The 14,557-nt window shown below is 48.8% G+C and overlaps 1 protein-coding gene across 7 annotated transcripts in view; it reads right to left on the reverse strand.

Annotated features, from left to right (window-relative positions):
* Window positions 1-1,484: 1,484 nt before the first annotated feature.
* Window positions 1,485-14,557, reverse strand: part of LOC106592481 (sister chromatid cohesion protein PDS5 homolog A) — a 97,311-nt gene continuing 84,238 nt past the window's right edge. For all 7 annotated transcript variants that reach the window (XM_045712713.1, XM_045712712.1, XM_045712711.1 and 4 more), the window contains 5 exons: window positions 12,867-12,986; window positions 12,651-12,713; window positions 12,001-12,143; window positions 6,525-6,609; window positions 1,485-1,601 (listed from right to left, as the gene is read on the reverse strand). In XM_045712713.1, the coding sequence (XP_045568669.1) occupies window positions 1,503-1,601; window positions 6,525-6,609; window positions 12,001-12,143; window positions 12,651-12,713; window positions 12,867-12,986 (510 nt within the window). In that variant the 3' untranslated portion in view covers window positions 1,485-1,502. The remainder of the gene's footprint in view (window positions 1,602-6,524; window positions 6,610-12,000; window positions 12,144-12,650; window positions 12,714-12,866; window positions 12,987-14,557) is intronic.

Here is a 14,557-nt window from a genome sequence, read left to right on the forward strand (position 1 = left end):
CCCCTCTTCCTCACCTCTGCAGGTCTAGGATCTGTCTCCCTCTTCCTCACCTCTGCAGGTCTAGGATCTGTCTCCTCTTCCTCACCTCTGCAGGTCTAGGATCTGTCTCCCCTCTTCCTCACCTCTGCAGGTCTAGGATCTGTCTCTCCTCTTCCTCACCTCTGCAGGTCTAGGATCTGTCTCCCCTCTTCCTCACCTCTGCAGGTCTAGGATCTGTCTCTCCTCTTCCTCACCTCTGCAGGTCTAGGATCTGTCTCCCCTCTTCCTCACCTCTGCAGGTCTAGGATCTGTCTCCCCTCTTCCTCACCTCTGCAGGTCTAGGATCTGTCTCCCCTCTTCCTCACCTCTGCAGGTCTAGGATCTGCCTCTCCTCTTCCTCACCTCTGCAGGTCTAGGATCTGTCTCCCCTCTTCCTCACCTCTGCAGGTCTAGGATCTGTCTCTCCTCTTCCTCACCTCTGCAGGTCTAGGATCTGTCTCCCCTCTTCCTCACCTCTGCAGGTCTAGGATCTGTCTCCCCTCTTCCTCACCTCTGCAGGTCTAGGATCTGTCTCCCCTCTTCCTCACCTCTGCAGGTCTAGGATCTGTCTCTCCTCTTCCTCACCTCTGCAGGTCTAGGATCTGTCTCTCCTCTTCCTCACCTCTGCAGGTCTAGGATCTGTCTCCCTCTTCCTCACCTCTGCAGGTCTAGGATCTGTCTCCCCTCTTCCTCACCTCTGCAGGTCTAGGATCTGTCTCCCTCTTCCTCACCTCTGCAGGTCTAGGATCTGTCTCCCCTCTTCCTCACCTCTGCAGGTCTAGGATCTGTCTCCCCTCTTCCTCACCTCTGCAGGTCTAGGATCTGTCTCTCCTCTTCCTCACCTCTGCAGGTCTAGGATCTGTCTCCCCTCTTCCTCACCTCTGCAGGTCTAGGATCTGTCTCCTCTTCCTCACCTCTGCAGGTCTAGGATCTGTCTCTCCTCTTCCTCACCTCTGCAGGTCTAGGATCTGTCTCCCCTCTTCCTCACCTCTGCAGGTCTAGGATCTGTCTCCCTCTTCCTCACCTCTGCAGGTCTAGGATCTGTCTCCCCTCTTCCTCACCTCTGCAGGTCTAGGATCTGTCTCCCCTCTTCCTCACCTCTGCAGGTCTAGGATCTGTCTCCCCTCTTCCTCACCTCTGCAGGTCTAGGATCTGTCTCCCCTCTTCCTCACCTCTGCAGGTCTAGGATCTGTCTCCCCTCTTCCTCACCTCTGCAGGTCTAGGATCTGTCTCTCCTCTTCCTCACCTCTGCAGGTCTAGGATCTGTCTCCCCTCTTCCTCACCTCTGCAGGTCTAGGATCTGTCTCTCCTCTTCCTCACCTCTGCAGGTCTAGGATCTGTCTCCCTCTTCCTCACCTCTGCAGGTCTAGGATCTGTCTCTCCTCTTCAGCTTTAGGGATCTTGATGGAGTTTACCTCCCCGAGGGGCGGAGTCCTGGGCTGGTGCCGCCCTCTTCCTGCCTTTGGCTGCCCCTCCCTTCCTTCTCATTGGCCAGAGGGGAGGGTGTGGCCTTGGGGGCGTCCGCGGCGAGGTTTGGGGATGGTTGACACGCCTGTGGTGAGGTCAGAGCTCACTGTGTCCTCCTGAGAGAGGGGGGAGGAGAGGGGAGGAGAGGGAGAGAGGGGGAGAATTAAAAATTACAAAATTAGAGAAGAAAAAAATTTGAGGTTCCACAGGGTTAAATTAACTCTTAACCTGATGAGGTTCCACAGGGTTAAATTAACTAACATGAGGTTCCACAGGGTTAAATTAACTCTAACCTGATGAGGTTCCACAGGGTTAAATTAACTCTAACCTGATGAGGTTCCACAGGGTTAAATTAACTCTAACCTGATGAGGTTCCACAGGGTTAAATTAACTCTTAACCTGATGAGGTTCCACAGGGTTAAATTAACTTTAACCTGATGAGGTTCCACAGGGTTAAATTAACTAACATGAGGTTCCACAGGGTTAAATTAACTCTAACCTGATGAGGTTCCACAGGGTTAAATTAACTCTTAACCTGATGAGGTTCCACAGGGTTAAATTAACTCTAACCTGATGAGGTTCGACAGGGTTAAATTAACTCTAACCTGATGAGGTTCCACAGGGTTAAATTAACTCTTAACCTGATGAGGTTCCACAGGGTTAAATTAACTTTAACCTGATGAGGTTCCACAGGGTTAAATTAACTCTTAACCTGATGAGGTTCCACAGGGTTAAATTAACTAACATGAGGTTCCACAGGGTTAAATTAACTCTAACCTGATGAGGTTCCACAGGGTTAAATTAACTCTAACCTGATGAGGTTCCACAGGGTTAAATTAACTCTTAACCTGATGAGGTTCCACAGGGTTAAATTAACTTTAACCTGATGAGGTTCCACAGGGTTAAATTAACTCTTAACCTGATGAGGTTCCACAGGGTTAAATTAACTCTAACCTGATGAGGTTCCACAGGGTTAAATTAACTAACATGAGGTTCCACAGGGTTAAATTAACTCTAACCTGATGAGGTTCCACAGGGTTAAATTAACTCTAACCTGATGAGGTTCCACAGGGTTAAATTAACTCTAACCTGATGAGGTTCCACAGGGTGAAATTAACTCTTAACCTGATGAGGTTCCACAGGGTTAAAATAACTAACATGAGGTTCCACAGGGTTAAATTAACTCTAACCTGATGAGGTTCCACAGGGTTAAATTAACTCTTAACCTGATGAGGTTCCACAGGGTTAAATTAACTTTAACCTGATGAGGTTCCACAGGGTTAAATTAACTCTAACCTGATGAGGTTCGACAGGGTTAAATGAACTAACATGAGGTTCCACAGGGTTAAATTAACTAACATGAGGTTCCACAGGGTTAAATTAACTCTTAACCTGATGAGGTTCCACAGGGTTAAATTAACTCTAACCTGATGAGGTTCCACAGGGTTAAATTAACTCTAACCTGATGAGGTTCCACAGGGTTAAATTAACTCTAACCTGATGAGGTTCCACAGGGTTAAATTAATTCTAACCTGATGAGGTTCCACAGGGTTAAATTAACTCTAACCTGATGAGGTTCCACAGGGTTAAATTAACTCTTAACCTGATGAGGTTCCACAGGGTTAAATTAACTAACATGAGGTTCCACAGGGTTAAATTAACTCTTAACCTGATGAGGTTCCACAGGGTTAAATTAACTCTAACCTGATGAGGTTCGACAGGGTTAAATTAACTCTAACCTGATGAGGTTCCACAGGGTTAAATTAACTCTAACCTGATGAGGTTCCACAGGGTTAAATTAACTCTTAACCTGATGAGGTTCCACAGGGTTAAATTAACTCTAACCTGATGAGGTTCCACAGGGTTAAATTAACTAACATGAGGTTCCACAGGGTTAAATTAACTCTAACCTGATGAGGTTCCACAGGGTTAAATTAACTCTAACCTGATGAGGTTCCACAGGGTGAAATTAACTCTTAACCTGATGAGGTTCCACAGGGTTGAAATTAACTAACATGAGGTTCCACAGGGTTAAATTAACTCTTAACCTGATGAGGTTCCACAGGGTTAAATTAACTTTAACCTGATGAGGTTCCACAGGGTTAAATTAACTCTTAACCTGATGAGGTTCCACAGGGTTAAATTAACTCTAACCTGATGAGGTTCGACAGGGTTAAATGAACTAACATGAGGTTCCACAGGGTTAAATTAACTAACATGAGGTTCCACAGGGTTAAATTAACTCTAACCTGATGAGGTTCCACAGGGTTAAATTAACTCTTAACCTGATGAGGTTCCACAGGGTTAAATTAACTAACATGAGGTTCCACAGGGTTAAATTAACTCTAACCTGATGAGGTTCCACAGGGTGAAATTAACTCTTAACCTGATGAGGTTCCACAGGGTTAAAATAACTAACATGAGGTTCCACAGGGTTAAATTAACTCTAACCTGATGAGGTTCCACAGGGTTAAATTAACTCTTAACCTGATGAGGTTCCACAGGGTTAAATTAACTTTAACCTGATGAGGTTCCACAGGGTTAAATTAACTCTAACCTGATGAGGTTCGACAGGGTTAAATGAACTAACATGAGGTTCCACAGGGTTAAATTAACTAACATGAGGTTCCACAGGGTTAAATTAACTCTTAACCTGATGAGGTTCCACAGGGTTAAATTAACTCTAACCTGATGAGGTTCCACAGGGTTAAATTAACTCTAACCTGATGAGGTTCCACAGGGTTAAATTAACTCTAACCTGATGAGGTTCCACAGGGTTAAATTAATTCTAACCTGATGAGGTTCCACAGGGTTAAATTAACTCTAACCTGATGAGGTTCCACAGGGTTAAATTAACTAACATGAGGTTCCACAGGGTTAAATTAACTCTTAACCTGATGAGGTTCCACAGGGTTAAATTAACTCTAACCTGATGAGGTTCGACAGGGTTAAATTAACTCTAACCTGATGAGGTTCCACAGGGTTAAATTAACTCTAACCTGATGAGGTTCCACAGGGTTAAATTAACTCTTAACCTGATGAGGTTCCACAGGGTTAAATTAACTCTAACCTGATGAGGTTCCACAGGGTTAAATTAACTAACATGAGGTTCCACAGGGTTAAATTAACTCTAACCTGATGAGGTTCCACAGGGTTAAATTAACTCTAACCTGATGAGGTTCCACAGGGTGAAATTAACTCTTAACCTGATGAGGTTCCACAGGGTTAAATTAACTAACATGAGGTTCCACAGGGTTAAATTAACTCTTAACCTGATGAGGTTCCACAGGGTTAAATTAACTTTAACCTGATGAGGTTCCACAGGGTTAAATTAACTCTTAACCTGATGAGGTTCCACAGGGTTAAATTAACTCTAACCTGATGAGGTTCCACAGGGTTAAATTAACTAACATGAGGTTCCACAGGGTTAAATTAACTCTAACCTGATGAGGTTCCACAGGGTTAAATTAACTCTAACCTGATGAGGTTCCACAGGGTTAAATTAACTCTAACCTGATGAGGTTCCACAGGGTTAAATTAACTCTTAACCTGATGAGGTTCCACAGGGTTAAATTAACTAACATGAGGTTCCACAGGGTTAAATTAACTCTAACCTGATGAGGTTCCACAGGGTTAAATTAACTCTAACATGAGGTTCCACAGGGTTAAATTAACTAACATGAGGTTCCACAGGGTTAAATTAACTAACATGAGGTTCCACAGGGTTAAATTAACTCTTAACATGATGAGCAAACCAACACAATAACATTGGGCTCAAATGTGTCCAAAATCAAAAGGTCGGCTTTAACTGGGCTCTTTCCTTCTCAATCTTTCCTCGATTCCTCTCTCCGCCTCCTTCTCAGGTCAGAGGGGTCAGTTTAGGAGACGAGGGGCCAGTTTAGGAGACGAGGGGCCAGTTTAGGAGACGAGGGGCCAGTTTAGGAGACGAGGGGCCAGTTTAGGAGACGAGGGGCCAGTTTAGCAGGAGACGAGGGGCCAGTTTAGGAGACGAGGGGCCAGTTTAGGAGATGAGGGGCCAGTTTAGGAGATGAGGGGTCAGTTTAGGAGATGAGGGGTCAGTTTAGGAGATGAGGGGCCAGTTTAGGAGATGAGGGGCCAGTTTAGGAGGTGAGGGGCCAGTTTAGGAGATGAGGGGCCAGTTTAAGGAGATGAGGGGCCAGTTTAGGAGACGAGGGGCCAGTTTAGGAGACGAGGGGCCAGTTTAGGAGACGAGGGGCCAGTTTAGGAGACGAGGGGCCAGTTTAGGAGACGAGGGGTCAGTTTAGGAGACGAGGGGTCCGTTTAGGAGACGAGGGGCCAGTTTAGGAGACGAGGGGCCAGTTTAGGAGACGAGGGGCCAGCTTAGGAGACGAGGGGCCAGTTTAGGAGACGAGGGGCCAGTTTAGGAGACGAGGGGCCAGTTTAGGAGACGAGGGGCCAGTTTAGGAGATGAGGGGCCAGTTTAGGAGATGAGGGGCCAGTTTAGGAGATGAGGGGCGCAGTTTAGGAGATGAGGGGCCAGTTTAGGAGATGAGGGGTCAGTTTAGGAGATGAGGGGCCAGTTTAGGAGATGAGGGGCCAGTTTAGGAGATGAGGGGCCAGTTTAGGAGATGAGGGGCCAGTTTAGGAGATGAGGGGCCAGTTTAGGAGATGAGGGGTCAGTTTAGGAGATGAGGGGTCAGTTTAGGAGATGAGGGGCCAGTTTAGGAGATGAGGGGTCAGTTTAGGAGATGAGGGGTCAGTTTAGGAGACGAGGGGTCAGTTTAGGAGACGAGGGGCCAGTTTAGGAGACGAGGGGTCAGTTTAGGAGATGAGGGGCCAGTTTAGGAGATGAGGGGCCAGTTTAGGAGATGAGGGGTCAGTTTAGGAGATGAGGGGTCAGTTTAGGAGATGAGGAGTCAGTTTAGGAGATGAGGGGCCAGTTTAGGAGATTAGGGGCCAGTTTAAGGAGATGAGGGGCCAGTTTAGGAGATGAGGGGGTCAGTTTAGGAGGTCAGGAGGAATCAAAGATGGGGTCTCTCTCTCTCTCTCTCTCTCACCTTCTTCCCATCGTCCGTCTTGGTGATAACAGGGTTCTCTTCATTCTCTCTCGCTCCGCCCACTGACGACTCCGTCACAACATCCCTGCAGGACAGGAAGCGGTTAACGTCAACAGGAAGTGTGAGTTTAGGCGTGTGTCTATATTAAAGGTGTGTGTTTAGGTGTAAAAATGTTTTATTATAGTGTCATGCTTCTTCTATGAGGCCCAGCCCACAGAGAGGCCCAGCCCCCAGGAGGAGGCCCAGCCCCCGGGGCCGGCCGGGGCCCAGCCCCGGGGGGGGCCCAGGAGGAGGCCCAGCCGGGGGGCCCAGCACAGGAGGAGGCCCAGCCCACAGGAGGAGGCCCAGCCTCCATCTAAAGTACAGTATAACAAACAGAGCTACTCTTGCACCTGTCACGCTGTCACAGTACACAGCCTCTCCTCTTCATCTCTCCTAAATCAGCCAGTACACAGCCTCTCCTCTTCATCTCTCCTAAATCAGCCTCTCCTCTTCATCTCTCCTAAATCAGCCTCTCCTCTTCATCTCTCCTAAATCAGCCAGCCTCTCCTCTTCATCTCTCCTAAATCAGCCTCTCCTCTTCATCTCTCCTAAATCAGCACCAGCCTCTCCTCTTCATCTCTCCTAAATCAGCCTCTCCTCTTCATCTCTCCTAAATCAGCCTCTCCTCTTCATCTCTCCTAAATCAGACAGTACACAGCCTCTCCTCTTCATCTCTCCTAAATCAGCCTCTCCTCTTCATCTCTCCTAAATCAGCCTCTCCTCTTCATCTCTCCTAAATCAGCCTCTCCTCTTCATCTCTCCTAAATCAGCCTCTCCTCTTCATCTCTCCTAAATCAGCCTCTCCCCTTCATCTCTCCTAAATCAGCCAGTACACGGCCTCTCCTCTTCATCTCTCCTAAATCAGCCTCTCCTCTTCATCTCTCCTAAATCAGCCTCTCCTCTTCATCTCTCCTAAATCAGACGGCCTCTCCTCTTCATCTCTCCTAAATCAGCCTCTCCTCTTCATCTCTCCTAAATCAGCCAGTACACGGCCTCTCCTCTTCATCTCTCCTAAATCAGCCTCTCCTCTTCATCTCTCCTAAATCAGCCTCTCCTCTTCATCTCTCCAAAATCAGACAGTACACGGCCTCTCCTCTTCATCTCTCCTAAATCAGACAGTACACGGCCTCTCCTCTTCATCTCTCCTAAATCAGCCTCTCCTCTTCATCTCTCCTAAATCAGCCAGTACACGGCCTCTCCTCTTCATCTCTCCTAAATCAGCCTCTCCTCTTCATCTCTCCTAAATCAGCCTCTCCTCTTCATCTCTCCTAAATCAGACAGTACACGGCCTCTCCTCTTCATCTCTCCTAAATCAGACAGTACACGGCCTCTCCTCTTCATCTCTCCTAAATCAGCCTCTCCTCTTCATCTCTCCTAAATCAGACAGTACACGGCCTCTCCTCTTCATCGATGGCATTAAACCTACCCACTTCAGTATCCCGGTGTGCCTCTGTGTTAAGGTGTCTCTGTGTAAACTTCTCAAGGGTAGGGGGCAGTATTTTCACGGCCGGATGAAAAACGTACCCAAATTAAACGGCCTACTACTCGGGCCCAGGAACTAGAATATGCATATTATTAGTAGATTTGGATAGAAAACACTCTGAAGTTTCTAAAACTGTTTGAATGATGTCTGTGAGTATAACAGAACTCATAATGGCAGTCAAAAACCTGAGAAAATTCTAACCAGGAAGTGGGAAATCTGGTGCTTGTAGTCCATTCAAGTCATTGCCTACTCGAACACACAGTGACTTAGGGTTCATTTTGCACTTTCTAAGGCTTCCACTAGATGTCAACAGTCTTTACAAAGTTGTTTGATGCGTCTATGATGAACAGAGAGCGAACAGTGGAAGTTGGAAGTTGTTGACTCAGGAAAGCAAATGAGTTCATTGGCGCGCGTTCACGTGAGAGTTAGCTGTGTTCCAAAACGTTTTTCAAGACATTGGAATCGTCCGGTTGGAATATTATTGAAGTTCTAAGTTAAAAAAGGCCTAAATACTGATGCTATACAACGTTTGACATGTTTGAACGAACGTAAATATAACTTTTTTTGGGACTTTTCGTCGTGACATTTTCCGCGCGCGCTTCCTACACTTGGGAGTAGCTTACTGAACGCGGAAACAAAAAGGAGGTATTTGGACATAAATTATGGATTTTATCGAACAAAACAAACATTTATTGTGGACCTGGGAATTCCTGGAAGTGCCTTCTGATGAAGATCATCAAAAGGTAAGTGAATATTTCTAATGCTATTTATGGTTTTATTTGACTCCAAAATGGCGGGTATCTGTATTGCCTGGTGTATGTTTCTGAGCGCCGTACTCAGATTATTGCAAAGTGTGCTTTCCCAGTAAAGCTTTATTGAAATCTGTCACAGCGGTTGCATAAAGGAGATGTTCATCTATAATTCTTTGAATAACAGTTTAATATTTTATCAACGTTTATGACGAGTATTTTTGTAAATTGTTGTACTGATTCACCGGCAGTATTGGAGGCAAAATATTTTCTGAACATCACGCGCCATTGTAAAAATGGGGTTTATGGATATAAATATGAACTTTATCGAACAAAAAATGCATGTATTGTATAACATAATGTCCTAGGAGTGTCATCTGATGAAGATCGTTAAAGGTAAGTGCTGCATTTAGCTGTGGTTTGGGTTTATGTGACGCCTGTCCTTGCTAGGAAAATGGCTGTGTGGTTTTTCTTGTGTTGGAACTCTCCTAACATAATCTAACTTTATGCTTTCGCCGTAAAGCCTTTTTGAAATCGGACAACGTGGTTACATTAAGGAGATGTGTACCTTTAAAATGGTGTAAAATAGTCGTATGTTTGAGAACTTTGAATTATGACATTTTGTGGTTTTGAATTTGGCGCTCTGATTTTTCACTGGCTGTTGAATAGTGACGGTAGCGTCCCACCGAGACGAGAGGTTCAGGTGTCTCTGTGTGTGTGTGTGTGTGTGTGTGTGTGTGTGTGTTAAGGTGTGTGTGTGTGTGTCTCTGTGTTCAGGTGTCTCTGTGTGTCCAGGTGTCTCTGTGTGTCCAGGTGTCTCTGTGTTCAGGTGTGTGTGTGTGTGTGTGTGTGCGTTAAGGGTGTGTGTGTGTGTCTCTGTGCGTTCAGGTGTCTGTGCGTTCAGGTGTCTCTCTGTGTTCAGGTGTCTCTGTGTGTTCAGGTGTCTCTGTGTGTTCAGGTGTCTCTCTGTGCGTTCAGGTGTCTCTCTGTGCGTTCAGGTGTCTCTCTGTGCGTTCAGGTGTCTCTCTGTGCGTTCAGGTGTCTCTCTGTGCGTTCAGGTGTCTCTCTGTGCGTTCAGGTGTCTCTGTGCGTTCAGGTGTCTCTCTGTGCGTTCAGGTGTCTCTCTGTGCGTTCAGGTGTCTCTCTGTGCGTCCAGGTGTCTCTCTGTGCGTCCAGGTGTCTCTCTGTGCGTCCAGGTGTCTCTCTGCGCGTCCAGGTGTCTCTCTGCGCGTCCAGGTGTCTCTGTGCGCGTCCAGGTGTCTCTGTGCGCGTTCAGGTGTCTCTGTGCGCGTTCAGGTGTCTCTCTGTGCGTTCAGTTCAGGTGTCTCTCTGTGCGTTCAGTTCAGGTGTCTCTCTGTGCGTTCAGTTCAGGTGTCTCTCTGTGCGTTCAGTTCAGGTGTCTCTCTGTGCGTTCAGTTCAGGTGTCTCTCTGTGCGTTCAGTTCAGGTGTCTCTCTGTGCGTTCAGTTCAGGTGTCTCTCTGTGCGTCCAGGTGTCTCTCTGTGCGTCCAGGTGTCTCTCTGTGCGTCCAGGTGTCTCTCTGTGCGTCCAGGTGTCTCTCTGTGCGTCCAGGTGTCTCTCTGTGCGTCCAGGTGTCTCTCTGTGCGTCCAGGTGTCTCTCTGTGCGTCCAGGTGTCTCTCTGTGCGTCCAGGTGTCTCTCTGTGCGTCCAGGTGTCTCTCTGTGCGTCCAGGTGTCTCTCTGCGTTCAGGTGTCTCTCTGTGCGTCCAGGTGTCTCTCTGTGCGTCAGGTGTCTCTCTGTGCGTCCAGGTGTCTCTCTGTGCGTTCAGGTGTCTCTCTGTGCGTTCAGGTGTCTCTCTGTGCGTCCAGGTGTCTCTCTGTGCGTCCAGGTGTCTCTCTGTGCGTCCAGGTGTCTCTCTGCGTCCAGGTGTCTCTCTGCGTCCAGGTGTCTCTCTGCATCCAGGTGTCTCTCTGTGCGTTCAGGTGTCTCTCTGTGCGTTCAGGTGTCTCTCTGTGCGTTCAGGTGTCTCTGTGCGTTCAGGTGTCTCTCTGTGCGTTCAGGTGTCTCTCTGTGCGTTCAGGTGTCTCTCTGCGTCCAGGTGTCTCTCTGTGCGTTCAGGTGTCTCTCTCTGCGTCCAGGTGTCTCTCTGTGCGTCCAGGTGTCTCTCTGTGCGTCCAGGTGTCTCTCTGTGCGTCCAGGTGTCTCTCTGTGCGTTCAGGTGTCTCTCTGTGCGTTCAGGTGTCTCTCTGTGCGTTCAGGTGTCTCTCTGTGCGTTCAGGTGTCTCTCTGTGCGTTCAGGTGTCTCTCTGTGCGTCCAGGTGTCTCTCTGTGCGTCCAGGTGTCTCTCTGCGTCCAGGTGTCTCTCTGCGTCCAGGTGTCTCTCTGCGTCCAGGTGTCTCTGTGCGTTCAGGTGTCTCTGTGCGTTCAGGTGTCTCTCTGTGCGTTCAGGTGTGTCTCTCTGCGTCCAGGTGTCTCTGTGCGTTCAGGTGTCTCTGTGCGTTCAGGTGTCTCTGTGCGTTCAGGTGTCTCTCTGTGCGTTCAGGTGTCTCTCTGTGCGTTCAGGTGTGTCTCTCTGTGTTCAGGTGTGTGTGTGTCTGTGTTCAGGTGTGTGTGTGTCTGTGTTCAGGTGTGTGTGTGTCTGTGTTCAGGTGTGTCTGTGTTCAGGTGTCTCTGTGTTCAGGTGTCTCTGTGTTCAGGTGTCTCTGTGTTCAGGTGTCTCTGTGTGTTCAGGAGTCTCTGTGTGTTCAGGTGTCTCTGTGTGTTCAGGTGTCTGTGTGTTCAGGTGTCTGTGTGTTCAGGTGTCTGTGTGTTCAGGTGTCTGTGTGTTCAGGTGTCTGTGTGTTCAGGTGTCTCTGTGTTCAGGTGTCTGTGTGTTCAGGTGTGTTCAGGTGTCTCTGTGTTCAGGTGTGTTCAGGTGTCTCTGTGTTCAGGTGTGTTCAGGTGTCTCTGTGTTCAGGTGTGTTCAGGTGTCTCTGTGTTCAGGTGTGTTCAGGTGTCTCTGTGTTCAGGTGTGTTCAGGTGTCTCTGTGTCCAGGTGTCTGTGTGTTCAGGTGTCTCTGTGTTCAGGTGTCTCTGTGTTCAGGTGTCTCTGTGTTCAGGTGTGTTCAGGTGTCTCTGTGTTCAGGTGTGTTCAGGTGTCTCTGTGTTCAGGTGTCTCTGTGTTCAGGTGTGTTCAGGTGTCTCTGTGTTCAGGTGTGTTCAGGTGTCTGTGTGTTCAGGTGTCTGTGTGTTCAGGTGTGTACCTGGTCTTGGTAACAGGAGAGTTGGGCTGTGAGTTGGTACTGGTGTTGCTGGTGGTGTCTGAACCGATGGTCTTGTTGTAGACCCTCCTACCTGGAACCGTCAGAGCCTTATTCACCGTAGACAGGACAGGAGATGGCTTTGGCTGGGGGGAGAGGAGGGAGAGGAGAGGGGAGAGGAGGAGGGGGAGAGGAGGAGGGGAGAGGAGGGAGAGAGGAGGGGAGGAGGGGAGAGGAGGGGGAGGAGGGGGAGAGGAGGGGGAGGAGGAGGGGAGAGGAGGCAGAGAGACAGCGAGAGAGGGACAGAGAAAGACAGAGAGACAGAGAGAGAGACAGAGAGAGAGGGGAGAGACAGAGAGAGAGACAGAGAGAGAGAGAGAGAGAGAGAGAGAGACAGAGAGAGAGAGAGAGAGAGAGAGAGAGAGAGAGAGAGAGAGAGAGAGAGAGAGAGAGAGAGAGAGAGAGAGAGAGAGAGAGAGAGAGAGAGAGAGACAGAGAGAGGGATGAAGGATGTGAGAATACGTTACAGAGAAGTGAGCAGAACATAGAAAAGCAGCAGTGTATTAAAGGTATAATGTAGATATATATAATCTAGATATATATAATGTAGATATTATAAAGGTAGATGAACCGGGTACAGGTGTGCTCCTCACCTTTCCTGTGAGCAGAACGGTTCTGGCCTCGGAGGATAAATACTCCTTATCGTTCAGGAAGTCCTGGAGGGAGACGACTGATTAACGCAAACTGCTGCATGACACCTTGTGTGTGTATAGTGTGTGTGTGTGTGTGTGTGTGTGTGTGTGTGTGTGTGTGTGTGTGTGTGTGTGTGTGTGTGTGTGTGTGTATAATGTGTGTGTGTGTGTGTGTACCTGGTCAGGTGTGGTGTAGAACTTGGTCGGCAGGATGGGGTCTTTAGGAGATTCCAGGTGACAGGCTGTCGACTTGTTGACGATCACGAACAACGCCACGTCACACACGATGTACAGCTTCTGTAACCACGACAACACGTCACCAAGGAGACGACCTGTTAACGTACCGGCTGAACGGACCTTTAGACGGTTAACGTACCGGCTGAACGGGCCTTTAGACGGTTAACGTACCGGCTGAACGGACCTTTAGACGGTTAACGTACCGGCTGAACGGACCTTTAGACGGTTAACGTATCGGCTGAACGGACGCTTTAGGCGGTTAACGTACCGGCTGAACGGACCTTTAGACGGTTAACGTACCCGGCTGAACGGGCCTTTAGGCGGTTAACGTACCGGCTGAACGGGCCTTTAGACGGTTAACGTACCCGGCTGAACGGGCCTTTAGACGGTTAACGTACCGGCTGAACGGGCCTTTAGGCGGTTAACGTACCGGCTGAACGGGCCTTTAGACGGTTAACGCACCGGCTGAACGGACCTTTAGACGGTTAACGTACCGGCTGAACGGGCCTTTAGACGGTTAACGTACCGGCTGAACGGGCCTTTAGACGGTTAACGTATCGGCTGAAGCGGGCCTTTAGACGGTTAACGTACCGGCTGAACGGACCTTTAGACGGTTAACGTATCGGCTGAAGCGGACCTTTAGACGGTTAACGTACCCGGCTGAACGGACCTTTAGACGGTTAACGTACCGGCTGAACGGACCTTTAGACGGTTAACGTACCGCTGAACGGACCTTTAGACGGTTAACGCATCGGCTGAACGGACCTTTAGACGGTTAACGTACCGGCTGAACGGACCTTTAGACGGTTAACGTATCGGCTGAACGGACCTTTAGACGGTTAACGTACCGGCTGAACGGACCTTTAGACGGTTAACGTACGGCTGAACGGACCTTTAGACGGTTAACGTACGGCTGAAGCGGACCTTTAGGCGGTTAACGTACCGGCTGAACGGACCTTTAGACGGTTAACGTACCGGCTGAAGCGGACCTTTAGACGGTTAACGTACCGGCTGAACGGACCTTTAGACGGTTAACGTACCGGCTGAACGGATCTTTAGACGGTTAACGCATCGGCTGAACGGACCTTTAGACGGTTAACGTATCGGCTGAACGGACCTTTAGACGGTTAACGTACCGGCTGAAACGGACCTTTAGACGGTTAACGTACCGGCTGAACGGACCTTTAGACGGTTAACGTACCGGCTGAACGGACCTTTAGACGGTTAACGTACCGGCTGAACGGACCTTTAGACGGTTAACGTACCGGCTGAACGGGCCTTTAGACGGTTAACGTACCGGCTGAACGGGCCTTTAGACGGTTAACGTACCGGCTGAACGGGCCTTTAGGCGGTTAACGTACCCGGCTGAACGGGCCTTTAGACGGTTAACGTACCGGCTGAACGGGCCTTTAGACGGTTAACGTACCGGCTGAACGGGCCTTTAGACGGTTAACGTACCGGCTGAACGGGCCTTTAGACGGTTAACGTACCGGCTGAACGGGCCTTTAGACGGTTAACGTACCGGCTGAACGGGCCTTTAGACGGTTAACGTACCGGCTGAACGGGCCTTTAGACGGTTAACGTACCGGCTGAACGGGCCTTTAGACGGTTAACGTACCGGCTGAACGGAC

Source organism: Salmo salar, unplaced genomic scaffold (assembly GCF_905237065.1).
Source record: "Salmo salar unplaced genomic scaffold, Ssal_v3.1, whole genome shotgun sequence".
NCBI lineage: Eukaryota > Metazoa > Chordata > Actinopteri > Salmoniformes > Salmonidae > Salmo > Salmo salar.